A 27,685-nucleotide genomic window follows, 5' to 3' on the forward strand; every position below is an offset into this window, starting at 1 on the left:
CACACTTGGTATCAATGTAGAGTAACTTTAGAAAAAGCTATCAAGAATTTTATTTTTTATCTATCTACATTATGTACAGATCAAGAAAGGCCACAGCAGTTTTTCAACATACAAACCCTTTAAAAGAGGAGAGCTTTATGAAGGAGTGACAAGTACCAAAGTGAAGTCCACTAACAAAGGCATATACTCAGTACAGTACTTGAGGGAACACGAATTGCACACCGCTCCCTGCCATTTGCACTCCCCCTTTTATTCTACGACTGACCTGGGTCAAAAAGCCGCTTGGTACGGCTTGGTGCCAGGCTGCCCACTGGCAGCAGAAAGGTGCACCCAACATTCACCAGCAGCCACAGGGGTCTCTGCCCAGCACAGCTGTGCAGGTGCTCCTGGCCCCACTGGGCTACAGGGCAGGGCTGGGGGCTCTGCCAAGCAGGCAGCCTTCAGCTGCCTCACCTGGCAGGGGGGAGGTGGGCTCCCAGCTCCGCCCAGCACTGGTATATCACCACATTAAGAACTTCAGCACGTACTCATCAGTGAGACTATAGTCTTTGCATTAGTTTACAGTCCACTATGAACAATTTTCTGCTGCATGTAAACATGACTAACTAGATAAAATACAATCAAACTTCTGTAAAAGTTAATAAAATATCTTTCTTTTAAAAAAACAAAGTTAGCCTATTACTGCATTGTTTACAATTTTAATAAAATAGTACAACCTTTCGGTTGTTACCAGTCCTGAGTTCACGGTAAGAAAAATGGCCCTGGCTTCTGCATAAGGTCTGCACTCATTCCGTCCATTTCGGCAGAAGTCTCCCAGTACAAATGGAGTTCTTCAGGGGCAGCTAAGCCTGCTGCTGCCCGTTGAGGAAGTTGTACACCAGGAACTGGCCGGTGCCACAGTACTGCGTCGCAAAGAGTTTGCCATCGGGAGTGGGGTCTGAGAATGCAATTTCTTCTTTACTTAAATATGAGCCATATATGAAGTTGCTCCTGTTTAAAAGAGGGGAAAAAAAAGAGGGGGGGGGGGAATTACCCTCAGGGAATAACATAAGATTATTTATGCTATCAGGCCACAAATCATTGATTAAGAGGTAGGATGTTCCAAAGGAGGAAGCCTCATTCTCTATGAGCCATCTGTCTCCCCTTATCAAATGGCAAAAAGAAGCCCTCGTTCCTCGGTTTTCCTCTTAGAAAAGTGTTGCTATAGGGCCATTTCTTTGGAGTTGCATCAAGTTCAGTTTCAGAGTTTGCTCTGAATTCTTTCCAACTATTCCAACAATATAAAGGACAATCACCAGGAAGGGAAACAACAGCTACCAGCCAGTCAGGGTTCTCACAGAGGGGTTTGATGGAATTTCAAGTGCCAATCTGAAATAAAGCACGTTTGACATTTTGGATAAGAGCACAGCTTGGATTAATTTGGAACATCTAAGAACATGGCCTTAACACAATTCCTAAGCAATATGCATTCCGTAACAGCTATACGAAAAGGAATATTCTATTTGTTTACTTTTTAATGAAAATATTTTATGTAAGTTCTATTCTTGCTTGAATAAACAAGGAAATAGTCAAGGATACTGTTGTACTTCTCTGGATGGCTAGCTGAGCAAATTTAGGGAAACAAGCTAGTGGAAGGCCAGGCAAGCACCAGAACACAGTATAAGGTGAGATGCAATGTTTTTTAACATCTGTTTAAACAGTGGTGCAAATATTTGAGTCCTTTTACATATCTAGCACTTAGTATTCAGTTGAAGCTACTCATCAGTAGCTACTAAAGCACCATGGAAATTGAAAATCTCTCAGAACATCTGGTTAACCAAAAAGCAAAGCTTTAAAAAAACAAAAACAGAAACACATGACTGAAGTGCAGCTGTAAGCCACTGACTGGGCTCCATCAAATAGTGGTATGTACTTCTTTCCACTCATTTCCCCCTTCCTACTTCTAAGGAATGGGTCTTTGACCAGGGACAGCATCACAGTCCTTAACAGTTGGACCTCAAACACTCGGTCCAAGGACAGTCTGATTTCCTTCACTCATCATTACCTGAGAGGAATTTACCCAAGCCCATCTGTAGGCTGGCTCATCACAGCTCTTAAGTAAAGACCCCTTTTAAACACTGTAGAATGCTGACATCAGTTACTGACCCCACACTATACTGGAACTGTCACCTCTATATTCCCGGGTATCACAGGAAACTTAAAAACCTAAGCTTGAAGCACAAAGTAACACAAGGGCATCTTGGATTAAGTTCTAAAATAGCCATATAACCAAGGCAACGTCTTTAATATTACCTAAGACACTCTATCATCCGAGAAGCAATCTTCTTCCGACGCATCATGCTGAACACCCATATTCGACTGATCCCACAGATAGCAGGCTCTGGGGAGGTTGAGCAGCACCACGCTTTCTGTCTTTCAAATATGACTTTTTCATTTTCTGAACTAATTTCTGGAACCTTCTCTTCTATCACTCTGTAGCCCTACAGGTGACATCAAAACATTTGTTAGTTTATAACAGCATCGTTATCAAATAAAGTAATTCTTGTCTTTCTCAGCTCAGTGTCAACTATTCGAAAATGAATGGCTACATTTCAGAGTGATTTAACACCAAAAACCTTTTCCCCATCCCTCTCCCCATATCGGCTCAATGGCCAGTCCTGGATTCAAAGGTACTTCTGTAGTTGCAGAACGTGAGTGAGGAACACAGCTACCAAGCACCAGCTTTTACAGACGGTCCTTCTCCAACTCATCACTTACCCACTGGATATGTTCTGCAATTAAACAGCCAATAACTTTTTTGTCATTAGAAATAAAAAGAAGAGTTTTCGTTCTCGAGTAACACATGAGTGGAGCTTGCTGAAATCCCAAGTCATTGTCTACCATTTCTCTAATTTCTTCAACCTGTCAAAAGTAAGTATATATGCTATATAAGAAATACATATATAAATATACATTCTTACAAATTTTCATTAAAATGACAGGTTTACAGAAACACATTAAAGCATGCAGAACACTGAAAGTTATTCCAGAAGTAAGGATTGTCCTAAGGAATGTACAACAAGTCCATATAACTATTTCTTGAATAACACTTGGCTGAAATAAGAAGAGTAGACACCTCTACATCAGCTTTCATTAAGTCCCAGTTACTAAGAGCTAATAGAATGTAGGCTCTCAAAGTGTGGACTCTGATATTTTACCCAGCAGATGAGGTCTATGCCAAAGCACAGAAATGAGGTGGCCTCCCTAAGTGGTGCATTAAAAGGTACAAGCTGCTTTAATGCACACTGCAGTTATGCACAATATTGGAAGTAATGGTGCTATGAATATATAAAGTAAGTGGCATTCTAATGAAAATCATGTACAAGTTGTTTGCTCTGGAAGAACAACGTGCACTCAATGAGCTTAAACTGCAGGATGGAGATTCTATTGGATATGGAGGGAAAAATTCCCATGTCATGGACAATGAAGTACTGCAAAGTCTCAGGGAGTTATATAAGAAGGCCCAAATAAACAAAAAGCCCACAGTTTTAGAAGTATTAGAAAGTTATCGGATGCAGCATAACCAGAGCAAGTCCTGCTTTGGACACAGGAATGGAAGAGAAGGCTTTGAGGCCACTAAATCATTTTTTAGCCAAGAATCATCTAGAAAATGGCGAAGGCACTCATGCTGTGAAATACCATCAGCACGTTTCAATATGTTTAAATGTAGCAGAAAACATTTGTTACACAAAATATATGGCAGGCATTCAGCAAACATATTACAAACAGAGCACCAGTTGGCTGGAGCTGCTCCTGCCCTGCCTCCCCTTCAGCCCAGGCCCAGCTCCCTGTGAGAGGCACGCTGTAGGAACGAGATCTCGGACCTCTTTGTGGAGAAGGCTGCAGAGCCACGGCAGCTTCGAGTCCAACCTCAACTACTTCCACCTAAATTTATTAACTCTACATCCCCATATTAAAATATGAAACAAAGTAAAATATACAAGTCTAGTTCTTCTTGTCATACCTTTTTAAGTGCATACTTTGGGTCATCAGGAAGAACCATTATTATCCTCCCATCAGGATATTCAGCCAAAATTCTCTCCTTTTTCCATCCCTAAATAAAACAAACATTTATCTAAACCAGATACAAGATGCACTTTTACAAACAGAAATTGCATATCATTGCTCTAGACACTGAACTTAGGCAGAGACTATTTAGCAGCTGTTGTGCTAGCGAAGGAAACTTCAGCCAGCGTCTTAAAACGAGCACAAGAGATATAACAGGATCTTATTTATGGTAGAATACAACAGCCTAACTACAACTAGGAATGATTTATGAAAGTGTCTCATTTCCCAGCTAGACTTTTTCCCCCAAGGACTGCAGTGCACACTGAATTTTTAAATGGAAGCAGCACACTCGGCTCACACAACTGATCTCCACACCTACGTCATATTTATTTTCGAGTCCAGCCAATGGAAAAAACCCTACTGGTTATTGAAAGATTTCTTTTTAACATAGTTACCTCCACAAATACACACTCAGTTTTAAAGTTTTGGCATGCGAAAGACCTCCAGGAGGTTCTAAGTGAACTGATTGGCATGCAGTTGCCCAAAATGTAAGGAATAGTTCATTTTGTTACTGATCATAACTAATAAAGCCACAAGAAGGATACTATAAAAAAATTTGTATAACTACCTTCTAAGAATCTAATGGGGAAGGAGGCTACGTTGTGTGTATCTGAAGTATAAACATACTCAAAAAAATAGAGGTAATTAACTCTTCTTCAGATCCACACTCGTGGTGAATAATGAGCAGTACCTGCATGGAAAAAAACAAAACAAAAAAGCCACTTAAATCTAGTAAGATGGGACTGGTAGATATCAGAAATCAAGTTGCTTTGACGGGACCTAAAATACTGAATGCAGAAGTAACTTCAGCCACTAGTAAGGCCGATCAACAAGTCTTACACAAAGCAACTGCAAATGGAAAAGCCTTTGAAGAAACAATATTGATGGAGTAATTCTCATTGCAATCCGTAACTTTCCACAAAATAACATTCAGCTAAAGACTAAGCAATGCAATTTGGCACCAAATGAATGCCATATACGCTACCATCAAAAAAAGTGACCAACTTTGGTGTTATAACACTTGATCTGCACCTCAGATGCATCGTGCTGGTTTCAGTCCCTCACCCCAAACATGACATGAAGAGAATAGCTTTAGGAGCTCCCCTGCTTGCCAGCAGTCCTGCAGCTATTGAGGTACAAGTCCCGCCCCCAGCAGGGCGACAGCAGCAACACAGATACCATTTTGATCCTGTCTGTCTCCCTGCTCTGTACTGCTTGCACTAGGTGTCAACACAACCATTTGGATTCATATTTATTGCGGTCTAAACAAGATTCAGGTAAGCAAACAAGTGTCATTTGTAGGATGATAGTGATGAGCACTTTGAGACTGTTGGAAAAGGTGGACAAAAAAATTGGGCAAGGCTTATTATTCTCCAACCTCGGACAAGAAAAGCTGATCACCTACATTAAACCACCTCTGAGCATCACTCAAAAGCTAAATAGCCCTGTACAGCACCCAGAACGTTGCAGGCCTCATGCAGAAAAAGGCTCACTACATTTAAAGCTCAGGCATTCAGTTACCCTAATAGCCAGGTATTTCTAGCAAAGTGAAATCTGTTCAGAAACATTTTCTGCTATCACCACGCTGCTGTTATATGTTTAAGCAACAGCCTGTAAAGCAGAAGTCTAAATCTAATTCAGTCAAAATACAATAACTGTAAAGATAAAATTACTCTCTAGTACTCCGAACTCATTACAATATTTACCTATTTATTTTCTTAAGTGATTGGTACCATATAGGAACTAATCAGGGAAGTTCTAAATTCAAGTATTTTGGAATTGATGCTGAAATGTATCTTTTAGATAGAGTTCTTCAAAACCTTTCTGCAAACACTGAGCTCATCTAACATTTCTAGTTCATTTGCTTTACATTCTGCTGTACAGAGAAGGTACATTTAAGCCCCTTGTTACTGAAGCAGCTCCATGCATTTCACACAAACTAACACTTCATCTATCTGCCATTCCAGCATCCTCAGTTTTCAGCCTTAGGAAGGAAGGAACTGTGCCTCCTATAAAAATGACTAACAGAAATCATACACAAGGTTTGTCACTAAAACTGGACTGTCAGGCAGGCAGAGGGCAGCAACGTATTACCACAGTAAGAAACAAAAGAGTAGTGTCTGCAGTGTATTTTACAATATTCTACTATGTCAGAAAATGCTTTTCCCTTCCCTTTTAATTGACATTACTTCAGGGCAATAAGACTTACGCAGAACAAGATGCCCTGGCACTCCTGCTCGTGATGAACTGAATGAAAAGGGAAGCTCTTTTTCTCACCAGGATACGTGTTCTGTAAAGGCCTGGGGTAGAAGAAGGTGATTATACCACTCTTCTCTGACACTGGAAGCCTTTCAAAAACAGCAGATGACCTATATGAGTAGCTGTAGTGTGGCACATACAATCTCATCACCACAGATGGGCAGATGAGTGCTGCACAGAGCCCCACTGGTGCATACTAACAGTTGCAATGCCCTCTTCCCTTCCATGCCATGGTTATTTACCCCACAGGGACTCACAATGCTTTGAAAACGCATCCTGAAAAGCTACCTGATATTTCATAATGTTTCAAGCTATTTGATAATGTTCCCATCCAATTCAAACAAGACTGAAGATTGCTTCTGCTTGCTAATTCAAGTACGACAGTAATAGAAGAGAGACCAGAAAAAGGACAACACAGCTGCTAGTCCATCAGGATAAAGTGATACAGACAGTAAATACAGCTGCACTGCAGCACACTGCCCTCACTGGATACATGTATGACAAGGCAGTACACAGGTGGACGGCGGCTCCCACAGCCCTGTAACTCAAGAGCTCTGAGCTCAGTTCCACACACAGTATGTTGTGCTCAGTGATACCATCTGACACAGATTTGCTTTTAAAGACACACACCGGAAAACACAGTAAGACTGCTTCCCGTGCATTTCCTCATGTTTTACAAGTTCTTACGTAAGAGTACTAAGTATATCAGCAAACCTGGCTTTTTTTTTTTAATGTCTGTCAGTGCTGGCTTGACCGTTCACCCTATTTCCCAAGTGAACACATATAGATCAAAAGCGGTGGTGTATTTTTCTTACATAATTTCTTTCCCCAAAACGATTGAGTTAGAAAGTAAGATGTGGTTAATACTGACTAATTCTAGATATCTTCCACCACGCACTGGTGGAATTTTCCCTTTAATATGAAATGTTACGATAATTTGCAGCAGAGAAATAGGCCCAGTGCATTCTTCTTCCTGCCTCTTTCATCAAGTCACAGATACTCAGCCTCCCCTTCAAGTATGATACGGAGAAGGGGGTTCTGACTACAGAATGCATTAAGATCAGTGGATGCAGCTGTTCTAACACAGTTCACAAACTATACGTATTGCAGAAGATTGCTAATGGTAAGAATGTGATATGACATTTCATTTTGCACAGATGGATCAGTTTCAGAATTCATGCAAATCAAGAGAAGATGACACGAAGCTGATCATCATCTTCAAGCCTGATTGTCTGTTAACCTCAGGTTCCAGGAAGCTGGTTGTTATGATCTGAAAATCCTAAGAATCCCAGAGACAAATCTGAGTGCTGTTCAGAAGAATACCTGTTTAAAAACTTGGGCTGATGTCAAATCTGCCTAAACAACAGCTCCTTCTGCTTTCTTGAGCTCTTAACTGAGAGAATGAGCTAGAAATACAAACACTGCATTAACTGCATTCACAGCACGCAACCAAATCCACAGGCATTTCCTAACTTAAATATTTATCTTCACAACATAAAAACCTCATTAAAAATAATGTCTCTCTCTCAAAAAAAAAAATCTGTGCTGAAATACAGAATTGATAATACGTAGTGTCACAGAGACAGCTAGATGCCTGCTTTTTTTAAAACTGAAACTGAATCACATCCATCCTACAATTTAGCACTGAAGTTAACAATGATGTGTGTAATCACACAACACAAGCACATGCTAGACATTTTTCTGGAGATTTTCAGATGTCTGAAACCAGAAGGATAGTGAGACAGATTCCTGCGTTGATCTACAGCAGCACATCTCTTACACTGCTCCTGTTCAGTGCTGTCCCTGACCACCTTACTGACTTGCTTTTTCAGTTTGCACACTCCTGTTTAACAGCAAATATCACCCTTCAGGAAACCCTGAACCCATCGTTCCTTGCCAATCTGCTGTTCCCTAATCTAAAAAATACCATTACACTTCCCAATTTTTTCCTCTTTCCACATAAGGCCTGCAACTTCCTTGTCTCTATTAGCCATCAGTGACAAAGTGAGTTTCTCTCTGCCATCTCCTTGCCAGGCTGTCCTACCTCTGAGGACATCATGAAACTTACAGAGATACCTAAAAAAAGATTCTTTACTAAAGGTAAGAAAATAATCTTTAAAAAAATATGTTCTGTTGAAGACAGTAAATAACTTATCATTTATATGCAGATTATCTTCTGGCTTGGTACTTAAATAAGAAAAGGCAAAAATAACCCACAAAGCAGCTGCACTGAAGGTGGGCAAGCCACTAACAACAACAAAGCCAGTTTTCACAGTTCACAGTAACAGAAGCTCTGCCATCATATACATACAGTCTTTTTGTGATTCTGTGAGATGAATGATCAACAGAAATACCAACCACATAACAAGAAACACTCAATAGGGAGAAAGGCTGAGAATCATAGAATGGTTTGGGTTGGAAGGGACCATCTTGTTCCAACCCCCTGCTATAGGCAGGGACACCTCCCTCTAGACCAGGTTGCTCAAAGCCCCATCCAGCCTGGCCTTGAACGCTTCCAAGGAGGGGGCATCAACAACCTCTCTGGGCAACCTGTTCCAGTCTCACCACCCTCACAGTAAAGAATTTCTTCCTAACATCTACTCTAAATCTACTCTCTTCCAGTTTAAAGCTATTTCCTCTTATCCTGTTGCTACCTGCCCTTATAGAAAGTCTCTCCCCAGCTTTCCTATAGGCTCCCTTCAGGTACTGGAAAAGTTATTTCAACTCAGACTGGGACTGCATCATATGTGATGAAGAATGTTAATAACAGGAAACAAATATGCTCCTAAAATATTTTAAGACAGTCTCCAAATCAACAATAATACCACATATGTTAACAACATAAAGCCAACATTTGGAGAGCTAATACAGTAACATCCAAGGTCACCTAAGGTGAACTAAAATCTTCTCTAAAACATTCTAGTTGCCTGATGGCACCATCTCTTCTGTCAGGGAAAGGAATGTAGTTACAGGTTCAATACAGTAACTACATACAAGTCTTTAGAAACCAAGCACCTCTGCTCCAAATCATCCTTTCAGAAATCCCCAGTAGAAACCTCCTAGCAAAAGTAGGATAACAAGCAAGCATTCTTCTGGTATCTGGGCAACAAAGCATTAGTAAGAAGATACTTAGTGTACTAATTCACTGACAAGAAGGCTTATCTACAATTCTAATTATTTTCTAAGAGGAGGTGAAGGCGTTTCTGTCATGAACATTACAACTCTACAATCAACAAACCACCAACCACTGCTTAGTTCTAGAGATGTATATACTTAGCAAGGCAGAAAACTGACTCAATCAAGTTTTTATGAGGAAAAAAGCCAGAGGGGAACTTAAAGACTCAGAAACTCCTTCCTTTGTGCCTTATCCTACAGTTTCTGTTTCAGAATACCCAGCTACATCATCGCTCTGTAGTCATCTGTCATGAAATGTAACTGAAGCCCTAACATTTCAGAAATACAAATGTTCACTTACAGAACTGACAATGCAAACCACTTGCTTAAATACAAATTGTGTGAAGTTTTGACAAGATGCCTAGCAGCGGAAAGAACAGTAGGTATGCTTTTAATTTGAGGTAAACCTTCCCTAACTTCAGTTATTTACAACTGCTTTAAGGCAGTCCGCTCTCTCACTTTTTATATACAAGTAAGAAATTTCAGCTCTTTCAATCTCTAAAATATTTGATTCCAAACTTCAATGCAGCTTCCTATCACCATGTGAACTTAGCAGCTATAAATATCTACTGAACTCATATGCCAGCTTCTGCTCAAAAGAACTAACACTTTCTAGTGACTGATCTTTACCTCTCTGGTAACACTTAAGATCTTAAAATACTTGGGAATATGGGAGGAAGGCAAATAGGAGTAAAATGGGAAAACATTTCTCATCCTATAAGGTAGTTGCCGCATAACAGAAGAGATCCTTCAAGATGTCTGCATTATTCAGCAAAAACTCACCAAGAGCAGAACAAGTACCAGAACCATTTACCAGGCAGTTTCAAACGCTAGCTGTGAAGGTATATTTTTGTATTTATGAATCATGGAATAAATTAAGGTTGAGATTTAAAAGCAGCCCATACTGCCATTTGGTACGTACATGAAATGAATTGGTGGCCTCAGTTCAGTTATCCTGGAGGTCTTATCTACTCGAGTGTAGAGTACTGAAGGTAACATGTGTGATAAAGAAAATAGACTTTGGGGATTCTGTTCTGGATTTCAGACATGTGAACAGATATTTCCTATAAGTCTTGTAATATCAGCTACTGAGAAATAGCTGATCTTACAGTGGCAGAAAAACTGCATAAAATTTTTCTATCTCAGTTTGAATAGGAGAGATACTTAGGTAGAACAAACAGAACAAACCTACTGAATAATTGTTGAAATTTATACTTAAAAATTACAATTGCACTATAAATTTGGTAAAGTTTCAAAAAACTGTGATGTTGTATCAACTGGACTGCGAGGCAGTCTTCTTGAATTACGTGTAATTAAGAAAAAGCAATTTAGTAGTCATCTAACATTACACAATTACAAAAACAGTCAGATCTGTTCCTGACAATTAGTCCGACCACTGCAAGCAGAAACCTGTATTAAGCTCTTTCAAAACAGTGACATTACTTTGTCTTCCTACCACCACCATGTCCCCACCTTCCACAACTAAGGAACTGGAAAAGAAAGAATATAATGGCAATGCAACATCACTATCCTAGTGAATGCTTTTATAAGTGACATAGAGCCTGTCTACTATGGCTTTTGAAACTATTTATTTCCAACAGTGGATTCGTGGCCTCTTGTGATATTAATCTATTCAAACATGACAGCGTAGCATGAATTTTAAATAGTACACAGCAAGTAAAAGATAATATTTTCTTACCACATATTTTACAGCACTTATGAACTGGTTATGAAAGAGCAGATGTTGGGTTTCATCCTCTGGATTTGATGCAGTATAAAGCATTCCACAAATATTACAAGAAATAGCACCAAATCTCTTCTGTCCTGCATCCTTTCAAAGAAAAAGAAAGAAAGAAAAAAAGCCATGTCAATTCCAAGCACAGAAAATATAACAGAGCTTCCATCTTATTGGAAATGCCCTTTATAACAGTGTAACTGATCTTCTATACACACCCAATACAAAGGCTAAATTTGAGTGAAACACAAGAAATAGTAAGTAGAGAAATTAGAATTCCATCTTTTGAAAACCCACACAACCTAAAAAGGGACGTGCACTACCTAACATTAAAACACTACCATTATTAAAATTAGATTTCATCCTTCCGACGTTATGTACAATGAACTTCTTTCTCTATTAAAAAAAACCCAACAACTTCCTTTGTTACACTACTTGCAGTAAATATGACCATTTCTTCAGACACACTAAACCATATCCAGACCCACAGCATTTGGCGTGCACTACAGTTCTGCAGCTACAATACAAATGGAAGATCATACAACTTTACTGGTAACCCTTTGTGCTACCCTCCAACTCTACAACCAAGCATTTTCCAATTAAGGGCACTGCTCAGTGCATATTGCTTTGGGGTTTATTCATCCAGGTGGCATTATTAATTTGGAAATATGCTCAGACTGAGCAGTCAGTGCCTGACAAGGAATGCAAAATCACGTGAGGAGAGTGCTCTTTCACAAAGAGTGAAACAATACCAGTTTAGATTGAAGACTCAAGCCTGAAAAAGCATGTATTCATTTTTGGCTTAATGCTCAAATGCAATTTTCTGTAACTACATCTGAAATGCGTGTTTATGAAAGCAGCAGTAAACTGTGTTTTAACCTATTTAAACATATATAACATGTTACAAAGCAATTGTATGCTCTGATACATACGATACTCTATAAGCAAAAGATGAGGTTTTGTGCATGTTTTTTTTTTAAATAGATATTTGTGCACAAATTGAAAGTACACAATTTGCTAGAAAATATATCACCCAAACTTGTTTTCTAATAGTTGATACATTCACAGATCTACTTCACAGATAAATGTATGTTGTTACAGTGCAGAAGTGTTGATTAGCTACTTCTTATTCCTTCCATCTTCAAAGATATTTTTAAGCTAGTCTAAGAGCTGCATGCCAGCTCAGTTCTCCACATGAGAGCAACTTATTTCAAGTACTCGTTAGAGAATTCCAACACGAAGGTATCAGTTTCTTTCCAAGAAGAGACTACAGGTACAACTGCTTTGGTCACGCAGATCCAGAATTGAACTTCTCTATAAGAGCACATGAGTGGAAGTCAGCCAGAAGAAAGAAGGTGAATCTGACATGGTGTGCCAGTTCATGCATTCATATCATATACAGAAAGACAAACAGAAGTACGCTACTTTGATGAAGGAAAAAGAGATGCATCCTGAGATTAGATTCGCAAAGTCAGGACAAGATGAAGTTTCTGAAGGTGTAAAAATTGAATCCAATACATTTCATTTTACCTGCAGACTTCCCTTAAGGAAGCAATGTAATACTAAAGAAGGTCCCCATCTGGTCACCAAAATATGCTCAAGGGCTTATCTATGAGAGAAAAGGCAGTTCAGCAGGAAGGATGCATGGTGATTATCTTAAAGTGAACCAACTGAGCCAAACTTAATTTCTAGATGAAGGTGGAGAACATATGCCCCATGTATAGGGTACAGTAAGTGAAGAGGGAATCTACTCTGATGCTTGGAGTACACTTAAAAAAAAAAAGTAATTAGAAAATCTGTTACATAAAGTAATTCCTAAAATATCAGTACTGCAATGAAACAATTTCTGTTCAACTCGCTGAGAAATTAAAGGTATTTAAGCCAAAACACCTCAAGCCAAAGCCAAACAAAAAATAACATAGCTACATAGGATGTCATCAACGACGAGGAGCTAGAAAATCCTCAAAGCTGCCAAGCTCCTTAGCTTGTCCCATCTCATATGGTAAATACACACCTATTTTGGCAGTATTGCCATATTTGATAGTTTGTCTTCCTTAGATGTTGCTGGTATCATTTTGACACGCACTCAGTTGCACCAATGTGCGACACACAAAGAGGTTAATGCTATAAATCTGCTATGTGAACATCAGAAAAACAATTTATAGCATCTACAGCAATCTTCTGAACTCTGTAGCCTCGACAAATGCTGGCTCTATTTTCCTTTTATTTATTTTTTGTTAAGCAAATACTTAGCAGTGTCCTGAGGGTAATAATGGTGATAGCCTTTTTTTGTAACTGAAAGAGAGTTTCAGACACACACTGCAGGACATAACACTTCAAGGAAGAAAAAGAAAAAAGCTTTGTTTGTGAATCCATATAATACAAAACTAGAACACGGAAAATAAAGTTAGGAGTTATGAAGAATGCACTTTACACTTTAAGAAAACATCAAGAGAATCTGGCTATTTTTAACCTTGCTCCATTGCAAAAGTAAAAGGGGAAAGGGCATGCATCAAGAGATAAGAAGTGTTCTCAAAAAAACACTGCATTCAAGGTCGCCAGTTCTCCCTAAGAGGAAGGCAAACAAACAAACCAACATTATGCACCACACTTGAGAGTAAATGAAACCCTTAAAAACTCAGATATGGGGAATTAAAAACAAACAAACAAGCCAACAAACAAAAACCAACATGCTTTCGCAATCTAATTATGGTATTTATTTATCTTGCTTTAACTTCAAATTGATGGGCTTCAATCTTGTCAGCCAACATCAGATTCTAGAAACTGGACAGTAAATACACTGATGACTACAGTAGGAACCTGCTTTAGAAGGGAGGTTGGACTCGATCTCTTGAGGTCCCTTCCAAAACCTGCAATTCTGATTCTGTGACTTGCCTGAACTAGAAAATTGTGTCAGATTTGGCTCTCAGAACTCAAAGAGGCTTTATCAGAGCAGCATTTAAGAAAATGTGTGGTTGTAGGAAGAAATATGAGTTATTCTGTGTAAATCTCAGTTTTCTAAGCAGAAACAATAAGAAGCAGGGATACTTCTACTTCCAAATGAGATTCTGCAAGCACAGATGGCAATTAAGCATTCCCAATATATCAGGCAATCCTCATTCATAAAAGTAAAGGATAGGTGAGATGCACTGGTTTTCTAGGCTAACTATAACGGAACGTTGCAACAATGTTGTTTCATTCTCCAGAAGGATTTCTTAAATCTGTGTTAGACAGAAAGAAAAGTCTTACCAATATCTTCTTTGAGAAGATGCATGTCTGCTGATCCTCCATGTGTGGAATAGGGAGCCCTGCAAGCAAAAAAGGCATTTGGTGCCTCTGTAGGAGATGAAAAGGGGCCTTTTTTATTCTTCCCTCTCTCTTCAGGCACAGATTAGGTCACCTCTTTCTTTATTATCTTTTGTGTGTTAGAGCAAGATTATTTTTTCCTCTCATCTTCTCATATAGAGCAAAGAATATAACCCAGCCATAAAACAGGCAGGCTGGAAAGGAAATACAATGGAGAAGAACAGGAAGGAACAACACAAAGATTTTTGGGCTCCCCACAGCAAATGAAAACATCAAAGAACGCCATTTCAACAAAAGATGCATTCAAGACAGAAGTTGATGGGTGGATCCCCTTGGATGGGAGGATCAGAAGACACGACCCGACTCAGAAACAAGTTTCACTTGGAAATGAACTGCTGTATGTGGCATTTACAACAATTGCAACAAGAAAATAAATCACCAGCAATTCTCATCTTTCTGAAAAGAAATTTCAGCCAACTTAGAACTTTTAGAAGTTGTGATGTATCAGTTTTTTGTTTTTTTTTCTAATATATTAGAGAAAATGCAAAATGAAATGTTCTCACCAATCATCAGTTAGAGCAACATAAAAAAAATACAAAGTTAAAAACCAAATCTGCACAATCCATTCTCAACTCAAGTATATCACAGAGTGCGCTGATGCTAGTAACCTTTGTGCTTGAATCCCCGTATCAGGTCACAGCTAACCTTAGGGAACATTCTTCAAAACTCTCAGGACAAAGGATGCTGACCACACGCCACCTGGATTTGATGGAGAAAGCTGGGCTTTGCTGGTGGAGCAGGAATGACAATGAGAGACAGTGACCATTACTGTCCCACGAGGGGCAGAGCTGTCCCAAATGTCCAAGTTTAAACAAAATATATGGAATATTTCAAGTATGATATCCAAATGTATAAACTGAATTAAGCTACATGCCATAGACAGCACCAGAGCCAAAGCACCTTTCATCAAACAATCCTGATCCATGCATTTACTAACATTCATAAAATCACCTACACTTCTTCAGGCTTGCTCCCATCCAGGCATTAGCTCAGATCATTAGAAAGGCAGAAGAATCTCTGCAATGCTATATTTTTATCACTTTGATTATGTGTTTTCACTGTTCAATCACTGTACACATTCTTCCCTAAAACTGGTGAGCACCATTTTCATCAGACTAGCTTTATTTGCAGAAAAACATGTGTCTTTAGTGGCATAAAATGGAAGAAAATCTGTGAGGTACAGAGATAATACTCAGAACGTTCTTTTGTAGTATTATCATTTCATACTTTCATGGTCAAAATTTTGTTCTAGACGTGGCAGGAAATCAGAATTTCACAAGAAGGCAACAGATGAATTTCCTCGTCTTGGATGTAAAGCAAGATCTCATGCAAGCTGAAAATACTTGCTTTGCACATTTACACTTCCTTTAACTTTTGAAACTGAAAGAACAGATGATTTCACATTCAAATAAAAGGAAAAAACTGTGTATCATTCTGTAAAAGTTCCAGTTTGGAACTTCACTTTACCTGTACAGTACAATTCACAGATATTCAGAACAGATTACGTCTCTAAACACTAAACTGAGGAGTTGGAACATAACATATTTTGGAGCTCAATCTGACCTTTCTGCAGATGAACAGATGTACCTAGCTCAGAACCTACCTCACTGCACATCACATTGAGTAGCACTGTTTTCCATCACACTGCTTGTTTTATAAAGAGCTGCAGCATTAGATTCCCTGTTTTTTTTTTCAGCTTAAGTGTCACACTTGGAAGATATCTGCTTTTTAAGATGTGCAAGACAAAGCAAATCCGAGGAACACGGAAACAACTCATCCTATCTTAGCTCTGCCTTTATACAACGATGATGCTGTAATGTTTGAAAGTTGCTCAGATGAGTAGATGATGTACACCAAGAAAAAGAATGTTGCAAGTACAGCTAGTAAGTGCTTCTACAAATGGAAGTCATTATTTTACTTCTTGCAATTAAATAGCCTTAAAGCTTGTTAAGAATTCTATATTTAAAAAAAAAAAAAAAAGAAAAAATCACTTAGCAGAAGAAGGAAGGTAATATATACCCTTAAAGACTGAGTACAAAAAATAAGGCATACTGTAGAAAACAGTGCCTAGGTTCATCATACCACCTCCCCAAACATTTAGAATACATAGATGGTATTTTCAACATCTCAAACTCTGAACCTCAAGATACCATCAAGATAGTTAAAAGGCACCTTTCAGGCACTTACTTACTTTAAGGTATAACAGAGTGTGAGTTAAATGTTTCCTGCTCTGAATAAAAGGAGGACTTCTCATGTTTCCTCCAATTAAAGAAGAATAGGACTGCTTCACTATTCTAAGAGGAGCATTACAGAAATACATAAGTACCTTTGAAACTATCTCCAAAAAACAAAACAAAAAAGCACACCAAAAAAACACCCCCATAAGAACAAGAAAAACCAATTCATAGAACCAATTCCCCCCCCAGATCCCTCGGAGCTGTTCAGCCATACAGAATGAACACTTAAGAAATTCACTGTGGATTTGCAAAACAGAACTATTACCTTCAAAATGTACCATAGTTTGTTAGATGTCTTTAATTACATTCTTTTGAGTATTTGTATGAACTACATCTGTACTTCAGAGGCCCACTCAGCAATTCTTTCACCCCCAGATGCTAGCACAAACTATTGCTGACGTAACTTTGTCTTATCTCTGCAGTAACTAACATCAATTTTACAGGGTGGCATAACAAATATTTGAGATCCTCAGTATTTTTGGTAATGCTAACAGAATATCTGAGTACTACGTTCTCCAGTGCTCTCCTGGTAAAGCAAACTATGGGCATTATCAAAACGCTCTTTCAAGAGAATAAAAAAGCCTACTCCAAACACATTGAAATTGAAGTGAATTAGGTTTGCATGAAGTGATAAAACTAAAATATACTAGATGGTACAAAGTTGCTGCTTGCAAGTAAACAGCATATTTTGGTTTTTTTTAAATGTGCACTTTCCAGAAATACTTACAGAAAACAAGAACTAGGTCTCTCTCATTTCTCCTACTGTTCTTCAAAGGTGGCCATTCTTTATAATCTAAAATTTTGCTGGGTTAAATAGCTTACAACTTTTACTTGAATGTCTGGTGAAAAAATTACTCCCCTCAGTAGCTAAGCAGCAAGTTATTTCTTCTTGTCAAAGGTCCTAAGCCTCATCAGTCACACTCTATTAACTAAAAAATATGTAAAATACACTGCAGTGATGAGGAATACTCTACAGTTCTATGTAGCTATTTAATCACTCATTAACTTTGTTGGTAAAATGACTTTTAAAGAGGCAACAGCCAAACTACTGAAGTAAATGCTAGCTATTGTTCATAATACACTATTTTATACCGTTTACCATTCTGTGACTAGGCATTCAAGCATCTAAATAGGTATCATTTAGGCAAATCAAGAATATACTTATCAAATCACTGCTTAGAAGTTCTGCTTTTGAAATATTAAAGCATTCAGAGTTCAGCTGGTTCTATTTTGGTTAATACTTTCCTATGTATAATCCATGCCTGCACGAGAAATATTGCAATTTAGCCAGAACATCAATGCAACACATGAGTGGTAATCTCATTGAGAAGCATCCCACGGGCTCCTTCTTCCTAATACTCTGGCTTCCCCTCCCTCAGCAGCTTCCCAGATTTCCGTTTCCCAAGGCTTCTGTGACATACTATGGTGAAAATCAGTGTGTTCATAGAAAAATAAAATATATATATATTTGTTCCAAGACAAAAAGTTTGTCTCAGAACCTTGCAGACTTGAATGATGCAGGAATAAAACCATTCATATCAATTTCACACGCGTCTACCAGAAGCTAATCCTCCTATGCATCTGAAATATTAAGAAACTGAGTTTTTGCACATATGCAAATGCACATTCATTATACCTAAAGCAAATGAATTTCTATTGAGCAGTCAGTCTTTTCAAAGCAGCAGAATTTTTCTAACAAGACTCACTTTTTAATGTAAGTCACTCTGCTACCACTTCCTCTAACAATACCAAATGAAAATTTAGCAAGGATTCAACTTTCATGAATCAGTTACAATAGCAATAGTAGTACATACAAGTGAGGACTTTTGTTCTTAAAAACACAGCACTGCTAATTCAAAAGTAATTTGTTTGAGAAACTATAAACCCTACTAAAAGAGTGTTACTTACTATGATCAGCTGCTTTTCACCATCTTTTCCTGCTTCTTTTAGCTTTTGAATGTGCTCCTCAGAAGGTAGCAAGTTACTGCACTTTGATGTTAATGCAGGATTTGTCAATGGAACCCTAGAAATACAAATATATTTCATGTTAAAAAGGGACTGCTCATACCTGTCATTCCAGACACTTAAAACTTGTGATTAGTATAACTAAACTTTAAAAGAATGCAAATATAAGTTTCAAGCTCTAAAACATAGCCCTGCATATTTTAGCTTGCAAACCAGATGGAATAATGGGAAAATAAGAGGACTAACTAAAAATACAGTTTGTGTCTAAACCAATTTCAAGATTTTTTTTTAGTAACGAAAAAAAAGGTGGAATTTATTATCAGGTAGGATAGGTTATTCACATCTATTAACAGAATAAAAACTGAGGCGTTTTCAGAGCATGAAGGATGGTGCCAAAAGCTGTTCATTTCCCACACAAGGTTTAGATTACTAGTTACAGGTATCAAGTGTCAGGCTGCTGAAGCAAAACTTGTAAATATTGCCACAAATTCCAGAGAGCTCTATAAAACAGATAACATAAATCTCTCAAACTCAATTCAGACTTATTGCTGTCAGTGAGGGAAGATGGGAAGGAGGAAAGGAAGGGGAGAGGGAAGAAGAAGAGGACTTAAGGAATAAATAATTTAAATTGCTACAATATTCTCAATCAGTTTAAGTTTGCCATAGTCACACCCCAAAATTTGCATTAACTGGCTACTTTAAGGGTTGCCTTTTTCTCTCTGTAACCTTTTCTTACAAAGCACCTAAAAAGAGAGCTGTGCTGTAGCTAATACACGTTATTCTTGCATTATAGCAGGGTACCACAGCAGAACGATGGTTTAAGCATAGGACAAATCAGGGTAACATGGAAACCAGGCTAAGAAAGCTCTCAGGACACATGCATCTCCATAATAGTAAGGCAATATGGATATTACAGCTAAAAATGTAGTAAACTTGAGTAAATGCCAGAAAGCTATTGAACAGTTAAGAATGAACACCTTCCTTTAACTAGACTTACATCTACGTTAACATTCACTGCCTGTGAAATTCCACAGTAGTATGGTTTAGCACGTACAGAAGAGTTGGTTAGTCTGAACTGTTAATCTGGTCTCAGAGGAAGAACTGAAAACGAATCATTTTTTGTCTTTGTTATGAATATAGAAAGAAGAAGCAATTTACTAACCACTGTGCCAACTACATTGCTGTTCAAGATATTAGGGATGAAGAAATTATTTTCTTTAGTATGTCACAGAACTACGGTAAAAGGCTACAAGTCTATACTATCTCAACATTACTTACACACTGTCAGTTTGAACTTAGTAGTAACAATATCCCTTTTCTATAAGGCAGCTGACCTTTTAAGAGCACTGAACTTCAGTTTTACAGCAATCATACGAAAATCTCAAATTAAGTCCTCTTCTCCTTACCTGGAAAAACGACATATACAAAGACCATCCTACTTTAAGGATTAGGAAATCTTCCCAGAAGTAGACAAAAAAATCCAGTAAGCAAAAATCACATAGTAATTCCTCCTTACATACTTTCTCTTAGTCTCCTCCTCAAATCAGATGATTATTGGAAATGTTTGCGTGACTTTGCTAAACCCTCCTTTAAAACAGTACAGTTATTTAAAAGTACTTCCTTGACTTTCTCAACAGAACAAAAATATCTTTTAACTAGACAAAATTAAAGTCTATTTTTATTTAATAGAAACAAGAAGCTACTCATTTGAAATTGGAAGCTGAGGTTAGGAGAACAGTCTTATAATAAAAACAGTCGTATCTCTAAGAAAGGTTACAGCCATTCCATCACGTATGAAATACTATACCTGTTCTCAGTTTCAGAAGTTTGATTTGTAGATGAAGTGTGTGTCAACTGCTTGGGAGCCAAACCTACAACTAACCAAAGATTGTCATTTCATTAGAAAGTTGTTAGCTACAAAAGAAATTTGAACTACACAGTGTATTCTTTTAAACACTAAAACTAATTTACTTAAGTTCAAGATAATGCTGCTATTTGCTCATAACCAATAAAGAGATGCAACTTCTGAGGCAGTATTCAAGTGTTTCACCACATAAATAACACGCAATTTTCTTTAACATTTTCTGGGCAGCTCTGCATAGCAGCTTGCCATCCGCTAAGCATGGGCAGTAGTGAAACTACACCAGAGTATATAGTATTAGAATCATAATTGCCATCACCTGAAGCATGCTTCATGACACTGAAGAAGCAATTCAGAATAGATTAAAAAAAACAACAATGACAACAAAAAAAAACACATTTTCACATTGTCTTACAGCACAGAATATTTAGGTCTACAAAAATATCCTAAAATCGTAGTAAAATTGTAACTGGTTAGTAGAGCAAAATAATTAAACAGTGCCCTCCAGATCAGGTTTTCAAACAAAACAAAACCCTATCAAATCAAGAAGTCAAGAACACAAAAGGATGAACAACTTCAAGGGGAAAGATATGCTAGTGATCCACTGATAATATTTCTTAATCAAAAGTACTTGAGCTAAAATATTTACATCTCACAATCACAAGGTCTAACAAACAGAAGTCTCAGGCTGAAAAAACAAAAATACATAATAAAACGGGAGAGCAATTACACAATTCATAATTTGGTCAAGATTAAGCACAACAAATTAGAAGAAAGAAATGCTGTTATCTATGCAAAAGAAGTGGGAACCAGTAGAGGATCCTTAACAAAAAGAGGCAAAAGAAGAAACCAATTGAAAAATTGAAGGTTTTTTAATTAATTTATTACATGGAAAAGGTTGTTGTTTGTGCTTGCTTATGAATAAGTCGTCACTTCACTTATGCAATTCACATTAAAGCATTAAAATATTCATGCATAAAGCACAAAGAATTACCAGAAGCAGAGTTGGAAAGAAAAACATACTACTTCTCACTTCAGAACCCTCAGATAGAACCACATTTGCTGCTACTAACGTGGTTATTGTGTTAGGTGCAAAGATAGATTAAAACCTTCAATGGACAGTTCCAGTTCTGGAAGTTTGGCTCTGTGAAACATCTCTCTGGAAGGAATGCTATTACTTCCAGTGCAGCTGATCAGAGAAAGAAGGAAAATTATTAGTAAGCAATTACCTTGTGGGTCACATTCTCCAGGCTCTTTTTTAAATTGTTTTGATGGTTTAGGAGCTGTAAGATGCTTTATTGGAGAGCTTTCTGGACTTGATTCCAAATGTAATTCAAAGTTCTAAATAAAACACAGAAGATTAGATTTAAATTAAAAAAAACCCAAACAACAATTTAATGCCTCTAATATATTATCAAAACCACTCAATTAACACAGTATTAGCACCTTGAATACAACACCAGTTTTTCTGCTTCAATCATAGATTGAAATTCAATTTTAAGTAGACAAATGCATTAGCTTAGGTAGTCCGTACTGAAGTAGAGAACATTCCCCCCACACCACTTCCTTTAATATATCTTTTCAGAAAAGCTTAAGTTCTCACAAAGCATTCAGATGAATCCTGTACAGGAAATTTTTAACCATCAACATTTAATTGGCTAAGGAACTTGGGAGAACAAACAGATCGATTTTCCAGTTTACTGTCGTTTCATCTATGATAACACATCAGTGACAGGACCTTTAACACATCTGAAAGCGTAAGTTACTGTAAAATAAAGTCATTGTTAAAACAAACCTTCTAAGCAGGGCATTCTCAGAAAACAGAACAGACTCAGAACACCCTCCCCACCACAAGCTGTAACTAAAATGACTTACCTCATCAGGTCGTGGCTCAGAGAAATGTTTTGTCAAATTATGCAACAAACCGTTTTCCGCACCTCTTTTCGTGGGTTGTTTCATTTCTAATGCCACTTCTTTACTTCCAGCTCTTTCAGATGAAAGGTCTGACTTGTCCTGCACACAAGTCATACTTTCATTCTCAGACAGTCTTGTCACTGGCAGCTGGCCTTCCGCCTTAGAATGCTGTGCTTCTGTAGCCATTTGACTTGCATCTGAAACTTCAGGGAAATTTTTTAACAAAGAAAGCTTGGGGGCATTAGCAGAATTTAAGTTAGTCTGCTTCACGTTATTAGCTTTCAGTAATTTAATTTTGGTCCATTTAGAGTTTTTGTTTGAGGAGTTACTTCTACCATTCAAAGTACACTTGACAGGCATTGCTTTTTTGCTAGGGAAAAAACGTTTGCACTGAGTACTTTGAGCAGGTTCTTTCTGAGTTAGCATTTCACTTTGCTGCAGCTGTACTTCAGCATGCTTTTCTTCTTCTGTTTTATTACACTCAGCATTAGGGGAATCTTTTTTCACCTCTACTGTATCTGACTCAATTTCACCCGCGATTTCTTCACAAAGTTCAAGAATGCTCACCCTTTTGGATTTCACATCACTCTCGGGTTGATCAGCTACTTTTGTTTCACTTACAGATGGCTGTGAAACCTTGTTTGGTTTGATACTGCCTTTTACTTTCTGGTGCACTTGTTGCTTTTCCTTAGTTACTGTCTTAGAATTTGGCTTCGGAGAATCTACTTTCACTTTCTTTGTGCTGCTAAGAATTGGAGATACAGGGTCTTTTTGGTCTTTCTTAACTCCTTCAAGACTGTCATCAGGACATAACGACGAGTCTTCAGTGCTGTGTTGAAGGCTTTTTGAATTATCATTTTTCTTGTCTGCCTTACACTTCTTCTCTTTCGAAGAGCAGGTCACTTCTACACGTGTTTCTTTATCTTCTTTTGCATTGTTTGACTTTATTTTGGTATTTTTCTGTTCTGCTTTCTCTCCAGCAGATTTAAGTGCTTTCGCTGCAACATTGTGAGCAGGTCTTTTCACCTGGCTACTCTGTTTCACATCCAAAGCTTTTTCTTCTTTAACTTCTCTGCTGCGAAGAGATCTTGTAGGCTCTTCTGTGTGTGTTAGTTGCTGCAGCCTCTGTGATCTCCTCGCACCAGGCTCACTTGGAGCAGTTACGCATTTTGACTTCGGAATTTCTTGCACAGGTTTTTTCTGGCACACCTCCTTACTTTTTGTAGTTTTAGGCTGCTGTTGGACCTTTTTGTCAGTTACTGTTTTACTATTTGAGTTGAATCCCGATGACCTTGTAGTCATGCGCGTTCCTAGTTCAGATTCATTTGCATTGACACTGAAATATTCAAATAATTATTTTTCAGCACCCAGAAAAATCCAATTTATCATAAAAAATGTCACATTCCTACTAACCTCTGCTTGTGGTTTCTTATTTTTTTTTTCCCCTCTCTTTATAAGAAATTATATATTTGTAATACTTTTAGAATCACTTTCTCTAGAACCTGTCTAAAGAGACATCACTTCCACCTGGTTACTCTTAATTGCTCAATGCCTCTTATGTATTGCAAGACTGAACCATGAACTCCACATGAATGCCGTCTAACATTTTGAGCAGATGTTAATTGTTGACACTTGTAGCCTTTAAATGAAGTATCAGCTTTATTTTCCCTCCAGAACCCTTTCTGAAGGAGTCCTTCTGGATTTCAAGACACCAAAACAGTTCCAGAGAAAGATCGTGTAGAAGATATCAAAATGATTTAAAGCTGATCGTCCCACTAGTAATATTTAACTATTTAATATTTTAACTACCTTTAACTCCAATTCACTGTCTTAATATCATTTCTGCACTAATTCAGTCTAGGAAGAAAATGTTGAATAATTACTTATTGTTTATTACTGACCTGTTTGATTTGACAGAGGTTCTGAGTACAGTTTTCTCCTGCACTGCACACTGATCAGAGTTTGATTTATTTGAGACATGTTTTGCATCTGACACCTCTTTCTCCTTCTTTGCTGAGGATGGTCTGCTGTTCTTGTCCAGCCTGGGACGTTTAGCAGATGGCTCTACTAACGCAGACTTCCTTTTCTGAGCTGCCATTTCTGTAAAACACAACAATTGATTCAGCTTTCAAAGTCTTTGACAGCTGTTACAATAGAATCAAATATTCCCTTTTACAAAATAAAGTAACTGATATTCACTTTTCCTTTTAGAGGCAGGCTATGCTAACTTTGTTCAGAAAGCAAATCATCAGAGCAAACAAATTACATTTATTTTACTTACAGGTTTCTACAAGAGGCAATCGACGTTTAGGCCAAAGTAACTGATCACGGTGTGCCAAGAGCATTCCTTACGTATATGCTTACCAACAAGACGTTTCATGACACCTATGAAAAGCACAACATGTTCACATAGCACTTAGATCAAGTCAGCACTTTATTAAGTTTCTTCTCAGACTCTGAACTCAGTATTCCCACCCTTTTCCAACCCCCTCAAACAATGCTTAAAATTTCTTTGATATTCAATTTAAAAACAAACAGACAAAAATTTCTGCTTTTATTCACACAACTCAAAATGCTGGGGATTTTGCTGTCTTATCTTTTGAACTGTGGCAGATACAGTATATATATTTGAAGTTTCTTGGCCTTTTGCATTTTTCCAGAAAACAGTAAGGTGTCCTTTTTTCATAGTGGGCCTCCTCTCAACTCCATGCATCCCAGCAACAGCAAATCAATTCATTATATTCTAAGTTTTGATTCTGCTTCTATGGAACTTTAAGGACATCAGCAACTGTCTACAACTTCTCCATCTAATACCAATTATGCTACGGTTCAGAGACAGGTGGTCTAGGAAGTAGCATTTTTGAGACATTTGCCCTGGCCATTAAAGATGATGATGTCTCCTGAAACAATATTAAAGAAGCAGGAGTTAATAAGCACTAGAGTCTAAAAACTGACAGATTCTCGGTGAAGCCATCCCTCTTTTACATCTGTGGCTTCTGCAGCTTTTAAGTTCTCTTATCCAAAGGTACCATTTTAAGCAATAATTGTTCAGTAAAGGTATAATCATCTCTCTAAAAAACTGAGGTAGCTGGAAGTGGTCAGAATTTCCCTACCACCTTTTTAGGTCAAGATTTATCCATTAATTTTTGCTGAGAGCAGCCAGACAAATTTCTAAAAGAGAACTCTAACAGTTTTCAAGTATTAACTCATCTGATGTAAAGTGACAGATTTTATGGTCAAGCAGGAACTTCACTATTACCACTATACAACACTGCTTAGATATTTTATTTAAGCACAACTTCAGTAAGCCTTCCAGCACTGACAAACACATGCCTTTTCCCCAGCAACTTGGCAGATACTCACATTAAGCAACTTTTAATAACCATTCATTATCCAAATAGAAAAGAGCTATGTATTCTTTTCAATATTTCACACTCAGAATTGTCCTTAGCCCCATTTTCATTTACCCACTCTCTTGTGAGGCCATCTCTAAACACACAAGATGAATGATGCTCAAATTCAGACAGACACCAATACTGTTTTCTGACTTTCTCATTTAAAAAAGCCACGTGACCAGCAACATACATTTGAAGTGGCATTAAAGAACATATATAGGGAAAAAAATCTCTAATAGCACTTCTCATATGGCAGTATTCTCATATTGATTCTTATCCAGCTTGGATAGGGCCCTCAGCAGTCTGATCTAGTGGTTGGCAACCATGTCCATGGCAGCTTGGTGTCCTTTCCAATCTAAGCCATTCTTGATTCTATTTCCACGTCTCTACCTAAGAAGCAGAAAACAGAGCCTTGCTAACAGTGAATGTGCTCTGTGGCATATAGAAAAACAAGCGTTCCACCCTCCAAAGTCAAGAGATGTGGTATGGCCAGTTTACAACTGCAGTCAGGACGAAAACACCAGGCACAAAGACCAAATGAGGCTGTGGGCTTATAGTTTTAGTTCAGAGAACACCAGTGACTCCCAGCGTTTGAGACCTCGATGACATACACACCGTGCAGCCACACAGACCTTCCTGGTGCCTTCCAGCCACCCCGGGCCACATGGCAGGGCACGTTCAAGGAAGATTTTCAAGAGCAAAACAAAAACTGCGATCCTTCCTTCGCCGGTACTGATTTTCGGGGCACTGACAAATCACCCTCCTTCCACAAACAGCTCCGGCTTTTTAGCAGCCAATCCCTCTCTCCTAACGCCGTTAGCAGCTGGGCAAGGACCTGCCAGCTCTTCAGCTCCTGCCCCGAAGAAGTGCCTCTGGTACAACGCCAGGTTAGGAGGAGAAGGAAAGGCGCTGAAGAAACGCGAGAACAAACTATGCAACGACCAAAGCTTTCGCTACACGAAGCGGAGAAAAGCCCAGCAACGCCGCAGCACCCACAGCGCCGAGCCCCCGAGGCAGGAACGAGCCTTCGGCTTCTGACGGGCTGGAGAGGGGGGTTGGGGCGGAGGGGGGCCGGGGACACCTGCCTGACGGGGCCGGGCTGGCACACGGACCTCGGAACTCCAGAGAAAGGCCAAGGGAAGGCCTCGGTACGGGCCCGGTGCCGCCCCGCGGCCACAGCGCTGTCGGAGCGGGACCCGCCGGAGCCCCGCAGCCGGACGGGCCCTCCTCAGCGCGGGGCGGCCGTCCCCGCGGGCCGGGGGGGGGCTGAGGGAAACGGCCGCGCGCCGCCGGGCACAACGGCAGCCGGCACCGCCCGCTCGCCCCCGCCACGATCGCGGGGCTCGGCGGCCGGCGGCAGGCCCGGGCCGGCAGGCCCGAGGCGGGGAGAAGGAACGGCTCGACGAAGCGCTGCCAGCGCGGAGCCGACGGGAGCTACCGGCAGGCGGCAGCCCTTACCCGCGGGCGGGAGCGACCCCCGGTCCAACCGCCCGCCCGGCCCGCTTACCTCGCGCCAGGGCAGGGACGTGCGGCGGCGCCGAGCCGCCCTCCGCACCGGGCTGCCAGCTGCGGGATCGGGGCGGGGGGAGGAGGGGCGGGGCGGTGCGGAGCGACTGGGCGGAGCGCGGAGCGGCTCACATCCGGGCATCGCCGCGGGGAGGGGCCGCGCGGG

At 39.2% G+C, this 27,685-nt stretch overlaps 1 protein-coding gene across 4 annotated transcripts; it reads right to left on the bottom strand.

Moving 5' to 3' along the window:
- Window positions 1–24: 24 nt before the first annotated feature.
- On the bottom strand, window positions 25–27,675 carry ESCO1 (establishment of sister chromatid cohesion N-acetyltransferase 1). 4 transcript variants are annotated; one of them, XM_031612975.2, is made up of 12 exons: window positions 27,521–27,673; window positions 24,900–25,003; window positions 24,520–24,718; window positions 22,580–23,954; window positions 21,934–22,045; window positions 20,651–20,720; window positions 18,787–18,901; window positions 11,240–11,371; window positions 4,004–4,093; window positions 2,758–2,901; window positions 2,293–2,480; window positions 25–990 (listed from the first exon to the last, which is right to left on the bottom strand). In XM_031612975.2, exons 3-12 carry the CDS (start codon window positions 24,714–24,716, stop codon window positions 843–845), a joined length of 2,571 nt encoding a protein of 856 aa, XP_031468835.2. In that variant the 5' UTR covers window positions 24,717–24,718; window positions 24,900–25,003; window positions 27,521–27,673; the 3' UTR covers window positions 25–842. The 4 variants fall into 4 exon arrangements, with proteins under 4 accessions (XP_031468835.2, XP_089993577.1, XP_089993578.1 ...); XM_090137451.1 differs by lacking the exon at window positions 27,521–27,673 and adding an exon at window positions 27,099–27,253; XM_090137452.1 differs by lacking the exon at window positions 11,240–11,371 and having other exon boundaries at window positions 27,521–27,674.
- Window positions 27,676–27,685: the final 10 nt, after the last annotated feature.

Source organism: Phasianus colchicus, chromosome 3 (genome assembly GCF_987193195.1).
Source record: "Phasianus colchicus chromosome 3, bPhaCol1.hap1.1, whole genome shotgun sequence".
Taxonomy (NCBI): Eukaryota; Metazoa; Chordata; class Aves; order Galliformes; family Phasianidae; genus Phasianus; species Phasianus colchicus.

Bases quoted from the DNA above. Each gene is read 5' to 3' on its own strand.
- ESCO1 (XM_031612975.2), bottom strand. From the start codon at position 24,716: ATGGCAGCTCAGAAAAGGAAGTCTGCGTTAGTAGAGCCATCTGCTAAA. The intron at 22,046-22,579 runs GTAAGTCATTTT...TGTTTTATTTAG, and splicing joins CTGAGCCACGACCTGATGAG to AACTTTGAATTACATTTGGA. The intron at 20,721-21,933 runs GTAATTGCTTAC...ATCTTTGGTTAG, and splicing joins TGGAGAATGTGACCCACAAG to TTGTAGGTTTGGCTCCCAAG.